We start from the raw sequence: 13,375 nt of genomic DNA on the forward strand, positions 1-13,375 counted from the left end.
GCCACTCCCAGACTTGTTGGAATGCAGTTGGAGGGGGCGAGCTGGGAGCGCGCTTGCTTCCAATCACAGGAGGAGGAGGAGGTGGAGGAGGAGGGCTGCTTGAGGAAGTATAAGAATGAAGTTGTGGAGCTGAGATTCCCCTCCATTGGGACCGGAGAAACCAGGGGAGCCCCCCGGGCAGCCGCGCGCCCCTTCCCACGGGGCCCTTTACTGCGCCGCGCGCCCGGCCCCCACCCCTCGCCGCACCCCGCGCCCCGCGCCCTCCCAGCCGGGTCCAGCCGGAGCCATGGGGCCGGAGCCGCGGTGAGCACCATGGAGCTGGCGGCCTTGTGCCGCTGGGGGCTCCTCCTCGCCCTCTTGCCCCCCGGAGCCGCGAGCACCCAAGGTGGGTCTGGTGTGGGGAGGGGACGGAGCAGCGGCGGGACCCTGCCGTCTGGATGCCCCGCCGAGGTCCCGCGGCCGGCGGGGCCAGAGGGGCCCGGACGAGCTCTCCCATCCCGAAGTTGTGGACAGTCCAGACGCTCAGGGCAGCCGGGCCCTCGGGCGGGAGGGGGCAGTTACACGGCAGCGGCTCGAGATGGCCCATCCAAGAGACTGGCGCTTTCCGGGCTCCGAGGGGCTCCGGGAACTTGTCAAAGAAGTTCTCTGAAATTGTTCACAAAGTTTTCCCGCAAAGGGTGTATTGCGTAGAGCGCGCGCGCGCGTGTTTCCCCCCTTCTTGAGCCCCCTCAAGCTTTCTCAAAGCCTTTCCAGTTGGCAGCCTCCGCCTCCGGACTGGCCTGGGCTGGATTCCTTGGGGGGTCCTCTGCCCTGCCCCTTCTCCAGCCCCTCCCCGCTCCCCTTCAGGCGATTTTGGTTTGGTTGCTCCTGCTTCTGGCGGGGTCGGGTGTGTGTGTGTGTGGTGGGGTGGAGGGTGGCATAGCAACCTGTCCCAACCAGAGCCGGGGAGGAAAGGGTGGCCCGGAGGGTGGCCTCTTGCTGGGGTCTGGGTTGGGGGCAGGGGAGACGTTTGCTTTGAACAGATTCTTGGGGCCAGCTTAGGGACTGTGCTCTGACTTTTGGAGCGCGTGGACCATGGAGGGGTGGGGGTGGGTTTCTTGGGGTGTAAAGTGGGAGAGTTCCCAGGGAAGGAAGCTAAGAAATAAGGCCAGATGGGGGCCTAGGGAGGGCTGCGTTGTTCTGCTGCCTTTTCCTTGGTGCTGTGCGTGGGAAAGGGTGAGTGGGGGCAGTGTGTATCCTGACCCATCTGTCCACCTGTGTGCATTAATCATAAAAGCTAACATATAGCCTGGGCCAGGTATACTCTGCCAGGAACTGTTTGTGGTGTTTTGCATGTATTCTCCTTTAATCCTAGAACACCCCTATAGTGGAAGTTCTGCCAGCATTCTGGACTTAAAGAGGTTGAGTAGCAGCTAGTAAGTGGTGGGGTCAATATGGGACCCCAGGCAGTGCGACCCCCAACCCTGCATTTGAAATCGCTATATGGATGAGTGCACCTGGAGCAATGAGGGACGCTGCTCCCTGAGTCACTGGGCTGCAGGGGAGACAAAATGAAAGTGTTCTGGGAGTCGTGGGTGGTCTCCATAGGTCAGGGGGTCTGGGGAGGGGGTGGGTGTCATCGTGTCTGTGTGTTGCCCGAGGGGCCCTCTGTGAGTGAGTGCATGGCCGTGTTATCTCTGCTTGTCTATGCCAGGGTGTTCCTCAGTTATGTGGTCTTTGTGTTTGTGTGTCTGGGCTTTGTGTTGCCAAACAGCAGTCTCTCTGCTGACTTGGGGACACAGGCTGAACTCTGTCCTCTGCAGGAACTCCCTCAAGGTGCTGGGCCAGATCTGCCATAAACAGAGGGAGGTAGCCTTCTATGGCCACACCTTCTTGCTGAGGAAGAAGGTTCCTCTCTTCCAGGGAGTACATCCTTGCCCTCCCTGTTTCTCAGGCAGGCATCTTCACCTCTCACCTTCTGATGAGAAGGGTGAGGCCATACTGAGCTGTCAGGCTGAGCTGCTGCCATTCCTCACCTTGGGCTGGGAGTTGATCAGGGAATGGCAGTTGCTGCAGAGCTGGATTTGAGGGCTGGGTTCTCTGGATGAGGCCTCCTCATGTCCTCACCCCTCAACCTGCACTATTGATTGTGTTGTGCAGGAGTTGGTTAAAAGGTCATTGCGCAGCCTGGGCAACAAGGCAAAACTCTGTCTGTACAAAAAATACAAAAATTAGTTGGATGTGGTGACACGTGCCTGTAGTCCCAGCTACTCCGGAGGCTGAGGCAGGAGGATCACCTGAGCCCGGGAAGTTGAGGCTGCAGTGAGCCGTGATTGCAAATGCTCTCCAGCCTGGGTGACAGTGTGAGACTCCGTTTCAGAAAAAAAGTGTACCACCCAGCTGCCTCCAGCACCCAGATTTTACCCAAGGGCTGAGGGCTGGGGCAGGAATGTGGGGGAAGGGGAGGCCTAGGGGGAGCCCCAGAGGGGTCAGGATTTTGCTGAGATACTTTCTTAGAGGTATGAGTTTTACAAATTGCAGCAAATACATCCTTTTAATCTTGCAGAACTCCTTCATATTTTAATTCCAGTATGATTCTTCCAACAGCCTCCTCTCTTTACTATACTTGGGGAAAGTACTCATTTTATTTGTCAAGAAAAAACAATTGAAAAGATAGGGATCAAATGTAAAAAGAAAAAATACGTGGCATTCCAAAGTCAAACACAAAGCATGTTTAATTTTCTCGTGGTTTGGGATTACCCATATTCCTGCTGTATGAACCTGTCTTGTCTTAACTTTAAGAAATGTACGGTGTACTTCCTATATGCTAGGTTTTTATCCATGGTTTCATTTAATCTCTGCGACAGTCCTGTGAAGTAGGTGCACAGATGAGAAAATGGAAGTTCAGAGAAATGAAGCAACTTATCCAAGGCTCCCAGCTACCCAGTAATGTCCAGGGCATTTTTGGACTCTGATGAGGAGGCATTAAGAGGTGGTTAGAGTCTTATTCCAGCCAACAATAATGGGTTGAACAAAGCCTTAGGGGCAGGCAGGTGGCCAGATGGGAGGAGAAGTGCTCCTCTTGTTCAGGCGAATGACCTTTCCATCCACTTCTCTAGGCTGTAGAAAGTGGAGCTGAGCTGGGGGGCCCTGAGGTTCCCTCCTGACTTCAGAGTCCTCTCCATTCCTGTCCAGCCAATGCCTGTCTTCCTTTTGGGCCCTACCAGCATGACAGGGGGCTGCGGGCAGGAGGGGACAGAGGCCATGTTGACACACAGGGCTGTGGGTGAGAGACAGCTGAAGTGTCAGTGTGAGGGGCCAGTGTGGGGCTGCAGCTGGGAGGGCTGGGGTGGGGCCCGGGGTAGTTGTGCCTGTCCTTGGGTGATGGAATGATCTGGAAAGAGACTCCTTCCCTGCCCTCCACCTGTGAGAAGCCCCTCTAGAGTGGCACCTCCATCTTATGTTTGGCCACCCATCCTGCCCCTGGGAAGAGAGCCGAGGTGGAGTAAGGGATGTGTACTCTTTCAAGGAGTGGGAGAATTATTCTAGCCAATGTTTGTGTTGTCCCAGTTCTGTTTACAAAGCCTCGTCATGTTTACAGATGGCTGCGCAATTCATTACCTCATTTAACTCTCATGTACCTCGTCTGAGGGAGTAAGAGCTGTTACAGCCGAGTTTAGGTCAGTAAATATTCACCGAGTTGCAGGTACTGCGGGGCATAGAGATGAATCCGATTTAGCTTCTGCCCTGGAGGTCTGGGAACTTGCTCAAGATCACTCAGTGAGCAGCTGAGCTAGGGTTCTCATCTAAAGACCCTGGGCCCAGGCCCTGTTCTGATGTCAGGCCTGATACACCAGGTGTTTGTGGTCGGGGAATCCCAGTGTCACTTGAATGGGCTGTGACATTATGGGTCTGGGAGAGCTGAGCTTTGGGGACACAGGTCATTTTACTGTAGTATTCATGGAAACCAAGGGAAGTGTTGGCTTTTCTGCTGTGAGCAAGGGGAGCAGCTGGGGCTACAAGCTGGTGGGGAGGAGAGAACCCACCTGAGAGAAACCTCAGGACTGCGGTCAAGTCCTGACCACCAGAGTCCAGAGAGACATGAAGGACTGTGACCAGCTCTGAGCAGAGAGATGGATACCATGACCTCAACTGGTCCTTTTTGTTCAGAGACTCTTGACTGGACTTCAGTCATCCACTCATTCATTCATTCACTCAGCAGACACTTATCCAGCGCTCCCTGTGGCTGGTCCTGCTTCATACTGTCTTTGCTCTGGAGAATTGGAGGTTGGGGTTCCTGAGGGGCAGGGTCCTGAAGACAAGGATACTGCTGGGTAGAATTAGGACCTACCCCCCAGGAAATCAACGGGGACCAGGTGCCGTGGCTCACACCTGTAATCCCAGCACTTTGGGAGGCCGAGACGGGCGGATCACAAGGTCAGCAGTTCAAGACCAGCCTGGCCAACATAGTGAAACCCATCTCAACTAAACATACAAAAATTAGCTAGGTGTGGTGTCAGGTGCCTGTAATCCCAGCTACTGAGGAGGCTGAGGCAGGAGAATTGCTTGAACCCGGGAGGCAGAGGTTGCAGTGAGCCAAGATTGCGCCACTGCACTCCAGCCTGGCGACAGGGCGAGACTCCGTCTCAAAAAAAGAAAATCAATGGGACAGGGCAGATGTGGGGACAATGGTAAGGTGATGGGAGAGTGGGAGGGAGGTGTTAGGAAGGCCTTCTTGACTTCATGTAGGCTGGTGGGGGTGTTAGCCAGCAAGCCTCCAGTTCCCTGGGAACCGTTCTCAGGGTACCAATTTTACCACCTCTCTGCAAACACTTCAAGATTCTTAATCAGACTCAAATTGGCCACAAATCAGGTAAACAAACTCGCTAGTGGGGTGGGGCTACCACCCGTTCTGACCCTCCGGCCCAACCCAGCCCAGCCACCCTGCCCTCCCTAGAGCCTGTGGTGTTTATCGGTGGCATCGGGAGAATTAGTGTGTATTTATGTTGGCGTGGGGTGTGGGGTGGATTTGTGTGTGTGCAGTTAGGCCTAGTGGAAGGAATGCGGGATCTGAAGGCAGGCCGGCCTGAGTTCCAGTCCTGCCTGTCGCTCACAAGCTTTATGATGCGAGAGCTAACCCCTGCCAGCCTCAGTTGTCTTTTTTGCAAGATGGAGGTTGCAGCCCCAGTCTCTGGAGCATGTTATGCAGATCCACCCAGAGTGCCTGCCAGGCACACAGTAGGTGCTCAGCTCAGTTACTGTGGCGGCCCCCACTCCCCATTGTTGTTGTTTTCCTATTGCCTGGCGGCCACAGCTGGTATCCCTTGAAAAGGGCTACAGGGGGTGGAGTCGGACCCTGCCCCAGCCCTGTGGGGACCCTGGGCTTGGGCCAGGGCCTGGGGTCTGGGCCTGCAGACAGCTGTGTCTATAAAGCAGCTGAAGGGCTGAGGCCGGGGGAGGCCCTGGCAGCAGGGCGTTATTTTGGGCCTGGCCTGCCACCCCCAGCTCCTGTTTCTCTTGGGAGTCTGTTGGGGGGAGGAAGCGTGGGGAAGAGGAGGGGGTGCAAGTGGGTGAGGCATGGAGTGGGGAGGCCTCCCTCAGGGACATGGACCCTTGAGTTCTATTTCTGTTCCTCCCTCCTGTTCCTCCCTCTTTGTCCATATCTGCCTAGAGAGGTGGCAATAGAGGCCACTCTGGGTATCACTAGAAGACCACCAGTTTGTGGCCACTAGCCACTGGCCACTGGCCTGGGCAGGGAACCTGGGGGCTCACCCTACCAGCCTCTCCCAGCTCTCTGAAGGCAGGGGGTACCTCGTATTACCCCCTAGGATTTGACCTTAGGCTCCAACTTGCTGGGAGAGCAGTGCCCCTGGTGTCAGACCCCAAGCCGGCCCTTGTGCTGTCCCTGAATCTGCATGTAGCCTGTGGGAGGCGGAGCAGTGACCGGCAGGAATTCTGGGCAGCTCAGGCACCTGTGGGCCTGAGGGTGCCCTCTGCCCCCACCCTCCTGATCTCCTGGGCAAGACACGCCAGGTGATTCATCTCACCAGAGCAGAAAAACAAGTTCAACTGGGCACTTTCATCTCCCCTCGCTGGCAGGCCCGGTGTGAGCTGCTACCCCGGTGCCCCTCACCAGGGGTGCTTTACCCCCTCTAGTATTCCTGGCCTTAGTGGGCATTTCTGGTCTCAGGGATACCAGGCTGGGGTCCAGGTGGGCCAGGTGTGGCAGTTCAGCCCCATGCCCCATGGCTGATGGCTGGTGCTGGGCAGGTATGCGGGGCTGACGTAGTGCCTTTGTGGCAGCAGTTTCGTGGCACAGATTCTGCCAGCTGGTTCTGGAGTCTTGCCCTGAGGAGGTGGCCAGGGTGAGGGTGCCAGTGCAGGAACCTTTGGCGCATGCTTCACCCTGGCCTGGGATCTGCAGCCTGGGTCCAGATGCCCACAACTGGAGTCTGACGCTCCTTTTCTCTTCATGGGGGACTCCCAGAGGTCTCTGCAATGACCAGGGCTCTGGTTGCCCCATGCCTCAGCTGCAACTCCAGCTGACCCTCCTTCCCCACTCTCTGGGTGGCATTACGGGGGTGTGGATCCCTTGCCAAGAGGTTGGCACGTGGGTGTGCTGGAATGGCATAGGGAGAATGCACCGAGTTTGTTTGCTTGGGAGAGGGGCAGGGGGTATCCAGAAGATTCATGATTCGTCATCGCCTCTCTTGGGGGATTTTTACCCCTTTGCCCTGAGTTGTGCCTTTGGGACAAAGGAAGCCTTTCTTTGCCAGCCAACACCCTGTACTGGCGGGCGAGCTCCCCAGGGCTGGCACGCTGGGGCAGCCTCTGAGTGCACAGGGTGGACCTAGTCAGAAGACGCCTTTGCCCTGAAATCCCTCTACTTCCCAAGCACACAAGCTTTCTCCTGCTGTTAAACCTGCAGTGTGCAAGGGATATGGGCGGAGGGGTCCTTCAGTCAGGCTTCTCCCTGTCTGAGGTGGCATGACCCAGAGTGAATTTGGATGGGGTGGCCAGGTCCGAGAAGGTCCCCCGCCAGTGTCCTCTGACCCATCTGCTCCCTCCTGCCAGTGTGCACCGGCACAGACATGAAGCTGCGGCTCCCTGCCAGTCCCGAGACCCACCTGGACATGCTCCGCCACCTCTACCAGGGCTGCCAGGTGGTGCAAGGAAACCTGGAACTCACCTACCTGCCCACCAATGCCAGCCTCTCCTTCCTGCAGGTGAGGCCCGTGGGCAACCCAGCCAGGCCCTGCCTCCAGCTGGGCTGAGCCCTCTGTTTACAGGTGGGTGGCAGAAGAAGGTGCCCTGCCCTTCTGTTTCCTCTCTTGTTGTGGTTTCTCAACCAGGAAGTCCTTTCTAACGTCTAACCCCCATTTGTTTTACTGCAGAATCAGTTGACTCTCTCTATAACGTGACTGGCCGAGGTCGTCTCTGGATGGGATGCGTCTGTGTTTCCGCTAAATCTTGTGCTCTCTTGCCAGCATGATCATGTCCCCTGTCCACCTGCCCCAGCCACTCTCTCTTTCCCACCTACAGCAGCAGAAAGGGCTGGTGAGAAGGGTGGATTACAGGCCCGGTTCTGCCACTGACGAGCCCTATGAATGTGGCCTACACCCCCTTAGCGTCACTGGGTCTCAGTTTCCCTATCTGTATGTTGGGAGCAACATACAGAAGCTCAAAAGAGAAATGTCTGTGAAAAGGTTATGAACAGGAGAGAGGATGGAAACCAAGCTGCTAGATCACGTCCACAGACCCTGGAGTGGGGCCACATGCTTGGTTTGTCAAATTGCAGACGCCGGCCGGGCGCGATGGCTCACACCTATAATCCCAGCACTTTGGGAGGCCGAGGCGGACAGATCACCTGAGGTCGAGAGTTTGAGACCAGCCTGACCAACATGGAGAAACCCCGTCTCTAATAAAAATACAAAATTAGCCGGGCATGGTGGCACATGCCTATAATCCCAGCTACTTGGGAAGGCTGAGGCAGGAGAATCGCTTGAATCTGGGAGACGGAGGTTGCGGTGAGCCTAGATTGTGCCATTGTACTCCAGCCTGGGCAACATGAGTGAAACTCCGTCTCAAAAAAAAAAAAAAAAATTGCAGATGCCATCCCATCCAGGCCTTTGCTTTCACTGATGAAGAAACTGAGATACAGAGAGGGCAGGGCACCTGTTCAGAGTTTATGAAGTGCCCCCCCACCATTATCTTTCTTGATCATATAAGAATCTGGTGAGGCAAGGTGGGGCGTGATCTTTATCTCCATTTTATCATTTTATTTAAGCGGGAACAGGACTGCTTAGTGGCTGCGGGCCTTGCCCAAGATCTCCAAATACTGGGGAACCCCAGGGAGGCCCTGGGGGGTGGCAGTGTTCCTGTTTCAGCCCCACCCTGCTTCCCCCTCCCAGGATATCCAGGAGGTGCAGGGCTACGTGCTCATCGCTCACAACCAAGTGAGGCAGGTCCCACTGCAGAGGCTGCGGATTGTGCGAGGCACCCAGCTCTTTGAGGACAACTATGCCCTGGCCGTGCTAGACAATGGAGACCCGCTGAACAATACCACCCCTGTCACAGGGGCCTCCCCAGGAGGCCTGCGGGAGCTGCAGCTTCGAAGCCTCACAGGTGGCCTTCACCATCATTGAAACCTTCTCTTGGTTATTCAGAACTGACCAGGGCCACTGCTAACCAGGGGGAGGCTTTGTGTGCATTAGAAATGGTGTCCCTTCTGGGCAGACGCAGGCAGACCCCGGGAAGACGCCCTCAGAAGATTGGAAAAAGATTCCCCTTCTTCCTAGGAAGTTGCAGCTTGCGTCAGCACACATAATTCAATCATGAGAATGCAGGCTGGCTTTTTGCCCCCACTTGGCTGAGTGAAGTGTACAGTGAACAACCTATGTAACTATTTGCTGGCCCTGGAGCCGACTCTGCCCCAGAGTCTGGGTTCCAGGTGCTTTGCCCGCATGGCCCATTTCAGTCACGCTTTAGTCCTGTCAGGAAAGAATCAGTGTTATTCTCATTCTACATATGAGAAAACTGAGGCTTGCAGATATAAGGGCCAAAAGTTACACAGCTAGTGAGTAATGGGGCTGAGTTTCAGACTCCACAGTCTCTTGACCACCAAGCAGCATGCCCAGAGTAGAGCTGAGAGGGAAGGAGAGAGCTGCGGTCCACGTGAGCATCTGGACCTAGCATGGATAACTCACTCCTCCCTGGCTCCCACTTTATTCTTATTGCGGGTGTGGTGGTAGGGGGGCTCAAAGATGGTGAAGATATCTTTCTCTCCTCCCTGGGGAATCTGGGGATTGTTTAAAAGGCCTGCTCCTCTTTTAGAAGGCAGGAGGGCCCCAAGGGAAGCAGAAGGTGACAGAAGGGGAAAGGGTCCTCTGATCATTGCTCACCCCACAGAGATCTTGAAAGGAGGGGTCTTGATCGAGCGGAACCCCCAGCTCTGCTACCAGGACACGATTTTGTGGAAGGACATCTTCCACAAGAACAACCAGCTGGCTGTCACACTGATAGACACCAACCGCTCTCGGGCCTGTAAGCCATGCCCCTCCCTGCTGCCTTTTCTCTCAGACAGCCTGACCCCAGCCCCAAACTCCCGACTTACAACCCAGTGCCTGCCCGCCACTGCCCCAGCCGCCTATACCACCCATTTCCTCCCTCTCCGTCCCTCCTGCCGTCTCTCTGTGCCTCTTCATCTCTGGGGTTCTCTGTCCTGTCTCCCTCTGCTTATAGGTTGTGCCTCTGGTTTGGGGGCCTGTCAGCCTGTCTGGGTCCCTCCCTTGCTGTGCAGTTGGCCTCGTGGCCTCTGCTGCTGTTTGTGCCTCTCTCCGTTATTAACCCGTCCTCTAGCTGTTAGACATCTCTCTCACTGCCTGTCTCTGGTTCTGTCCTCAGGCCACCCCTGTTCTTCGGTGTGTAAGGGCTCCCGCTGCTGGGGAGAGAGTTCTGAGGATTGTCAGAGCCGTGAGTCTCAGGGAGGCCTGGAGTCAGGGAAGGGGAGGGCCGGGGCCGGGTGGAATGCGGGTGTCATACAGGTAACATGGGAGGAGTGGGATAACAGGCTTGGGATATCTTCCCTGGGGCAGGTAGTCTCCCTAGAAGGTGATGCTGATGAGGGTCTGGTGCCCAGGGCGCCACTCAGCCCTCATCCTGCCCTTTGCCCAACAGTGACGCGCACTGTCTGTGCCGGTGGCTGTGCCCGCTGCAAGGGGCCACTGCCCACTGACTGCTGCCATGAGCAGTGTGCTGCCGGCTGCACGGGCCCCAAGCACTCTGACTGCCTGGTATGTGCCTCTGCTCTGTGCCCAATGTGCCCTACCCCCCAGGATGCAAGGGGTGGGCACCCCGCCTGGTACTGCCCTATTGCCCCTGGCACACCAGGGCAAAACAGCACAGTGACAACCAGCCACCTGTCCCCCCAGGCCTGCCTCCACTTCAACCACAGTGGCATCTGTGAGCTGCACTGCCCAGCCCTGGTCACCTACAACACAGACACCTTTGAGTCCATGCCCAATCCCGAGGGCCGATATACATTCGGCGCCAGCTGTGTGACTGCCTGTCCCTGTGAGTGCCAGGGAGAAACACAGTTTTCATCGTTTTGGTGGGGAGGTTTGTTTCTGTAAATGGGAGCATATGGGGAGCGCTATCTGCATCTTGCTTTGAGAGCTGGTCATGACAGTTCCTGCCGAACTGCCTTGTTCTTTCAACAGCTGTGGAGCAGGTGGCAGTAAGGAGAGGCAGCTAAGAGCCCAGACTTGGGAGCCAGACTGCCTGGGTTTGAAACCCAGCTCTATCAGTTAGTAGGCACGTGACCCTCTTGCTGTGCCTCAGTTTCCTCATCAGTAAAATGGGGGCAAGAATAGTCCCAACCTCATAAGATGGTTATAACATTTGAAAGAGTTAATATTTGTAAAGCTCTTAGAACAGTGCCTGGTATGTACTAAGTGCTCCTAAATGTTACCTTTTATTCTATAGTCTGGCGAGGTCAGTTTTACCTTTCGTTTTGTTTTTGAGACTGAGTTTAGTTAGCTCTATCGCAGTGGCACGATCTCGGCTCACTGCAACCTCCGCCTCCCAGGTTCATGCTATTCTCGTGTCTCAGCCTCCTGAGTAGCTGGGATTACAGGTGCCCACCACCATGCCTGGCTAAATTTTGTATTTTTAGTAGAGATAGGGTTTCATCACATTGGCCAGACTGGTCTCGAACTCCTGACTTCAGGCGATCCACCTGCCTTGGCCTCCGAAAGTGCTGGGATTACAGGCATGAGCCACCGCACCTGGATTTTTTTTTTTGGCAGAGTCTCGCTCTGTTGCCCAGGCTGGAGTGCAGTGGTGCAATCTTGGCTCACTGCAACCTCTGCCTTCCGCATTCAAGCAATTCTTGTGCCTCAGACTCTTGTGTAGCTGGGACTACAGGCATGCACCACCATGGCTGGGTAATTTTTGTATTTTTAGTAGAGACGGAGTTTCACTATGGTGGCCAAGCTGGTCTCGAACTCCTGACCTCAAGTGATCCGCCCGCCTTGGTCTCCCAAAGTGCTGGGATTATAGGCATGAGCCATCGTGCCCGGCCTAGCTCAGTTTTATTTAACAGATCACCTATTTACTGATGGGCGTTTATGGACTGGGCTGAGACCTGGGGAACCTCTTTCCTCCTCTCACAGGAACAAGAGTGGGCCTTCAGATCCTGGCTGACTGTGTTAGGGAGAGGACAAAATGTAGAGCCAGACCATTTGGGTTCAAATCCTAGCTCCTCCACTCACTAGCACAATGACCTTGAATAATTTACAGAACTCTCCGCTTTGGTCTCCCTTTTTGCAAAATGGGAATCTCACAGTGCTGATCCTGTCCAGTTGTTGTGAGGGGTACATGGATGTCAGGGGCTGATGCGTGGTAGGGCATTTAAGTTTTGGTTATATTATTCTTCTTGTGCCTGGGCACGGTAACGCTGCTCATGGTGGTGCACGAAGGGCCAGGGTATGTGGCTACATGTTCCTGATCTCCTTAGACAACTACCTTTCTACGGACGTGGGATCCTGCACCCTCGTCTGCCCCCTGCACAACCAAGAGGTGACAGCAGAGGACGGAACACAGCGGTGTGAGAAGTGCAGCAAGCCCTGTGCCCGAGGTACCCACTCACTGCCCCCGAGGCCAGCTGCAGTTCCTGTCCCTCTGCGCATGCAGCCTGGCCCAGCCCACCCTGTCCCATCCTTCCTCAGACCCTCTTGGGACCCAGTCTCTGCCTTCTACTCTCTACCCCTGGCCCCCCTCAGCCCTACAAGTGTCCCTATATCCCCTGCCAGTGTGGGGAGGGGCCTGGACCCTGATGCCCATATGGCTGTTGACCTGTCCCTGTGTGAAGGCTGAGACGGCCCCTTCCCCACCCACCCCCACCCCTTCAGTGTGCTATGGTCTGGGCATGGAGCACTTGCGAGAGGTGAGGGCAGTCACCAGTGCCAATATCCAGGAGTTTGCTGGCTGCAAGAAGATCTTTGGGAGCCTGGCATTTCTGCCGGAGAGCTTTGATGGGTAAGAGTGGGCACGATGGCCTGAGACAGTGTCAGGGCAGACAGAGTCCTGAGGATCCAGATGTGGCAGCATCTCTTGGGGATGGCAGGAGACAGAAGTAGGGGGGCCAAGAATGCAAAGAAAGCAGATGGGAGACCAGAGGGAGCAGGGCCTTTGGGGTGGCGGTGGTTATTTTTGTAAATGACATGCTATCCGTGAACAAGGACTTGTATGGAGGTCAGACCATCTAGATAAAGTAAAATTCCCTTTGAGTTCTTAGCAGCTTTATTCAAAATATCCCAAATTGGAAATAACTCAAATGTGCATCACTAGGTGAAGGAATAAACAAGTGGCAGTGTATCCATTTGGTGAAGTTCTACTTAGCAACCAAAGGAAATGAACTACCGATACAACATGAATGAATCTCAGAAACATTACATTGAGCAAAAGAAGCCAGAGACAAGATTCCATACTGTCTGATCCCCTTTATGTGAGGCTCTGAACAGAAAAAACCACTCTGTGGTGGGACAGATCAGAACGGTGGTTGCCTTAGGGTGGGGGCCCTCAAAAGGGAGGGACACAAGAACATTTCTGGGGTAATAGAAATGTTCTATATATTGATTGGGGTAGTGGATACATGAGTGAATCCATTTGTCAAAACTCATCAAACTGTATGCCAAGAGTCCGTGCATTTTATTTATTTTATTTTTATTTTATTTCATTTTATTTTTTGAGATGGAGTCTCGCTCTGTCAGCAGGCTGGAGTACAGTGGTACAATCTTGGCTCACTGCAACCTCCGCCTGCTGGGTTCAAGCAGTTCTCCTGCCTCAGTCTCCTCAGTAGCTGGGACTACAGGTGCGCGCCACCACGCCCAGCTAA

At 55.0% G+C, this 13,375-nt stretch overlaps 1 protein-coding gene across 9 annotated transcripts in view; it reads left to right on the plus strand.

Annotated features, from left to right (window-relative positions):
- ERBB2 (erb-b2 receptor tyrosine kinase 2) overlaps nucleotides 1–13,375 on the plus strand; it is a 43,962-nt gene that overhangs the window by 15,210 nt on the left and 15,377 nt on the right. For 4 of the 9 annotated variants that reach the window (XM_024234394.3, XM_063718191.1, XM_063718189.1 and 1 more), the window contains 8 exons: nucleotides 7,054–7,205; nucleotides 8,391–8,604; nucleotides 9,388–9,522; nucleotides 9,883–9,951; nucleotides 10,156–10,271; nucleotides 10,410–10,551; nucleotides 11,996–12,115; nucleotides 12,390–12,516. In XM_024234394.3, the coding sequence (XP_024090162.3) occupies nucleotides 7,054–7,205; nucleotides 8,391–8,604; nucleotides 9,388–9,522; nucleotides 9,883–9,951; nucleotides 10,156–10,271; nucleotides 10,410–10,551; nucleotides 11,996–12,115; nucleotides 12,390–12,516 (1,075 nt within the window). Of the gene's footprint in view, nucleotides 1–14; nucleotides 386–7,053; nucleotides 7,269–7,373; nucleotides 7,537–8,390; nucleotides 8,605–9,387; nucleotides 9,523–9,882; nucleotides 9,952–10,155; nucleotides 10,272–10,409; nucleotides 10,552–11,995; nucleotides 12,116–12,389; nucleotides 12,517–13,375 lie in introns of those variants that run through there. The other 5 variants (XM_024234395.3, XM_024234399.3, XM_024234396.3 and 2 more) reach the window with 5 other exon arrangements.

Source organism: Pongo abelii, chromosome 19, assembly GCF_028885655.2.
Source record: "Pongo abelii isolate AG06213 chromosome 19, NHGRI_mPonAbe1-v2.0_pri, whole genome shotgun sequence".
NCBI lineage: Eukaryota > Metazoa > Chordata > Mammalia > Primates > Hominidae > Pongo > Pongo abelii.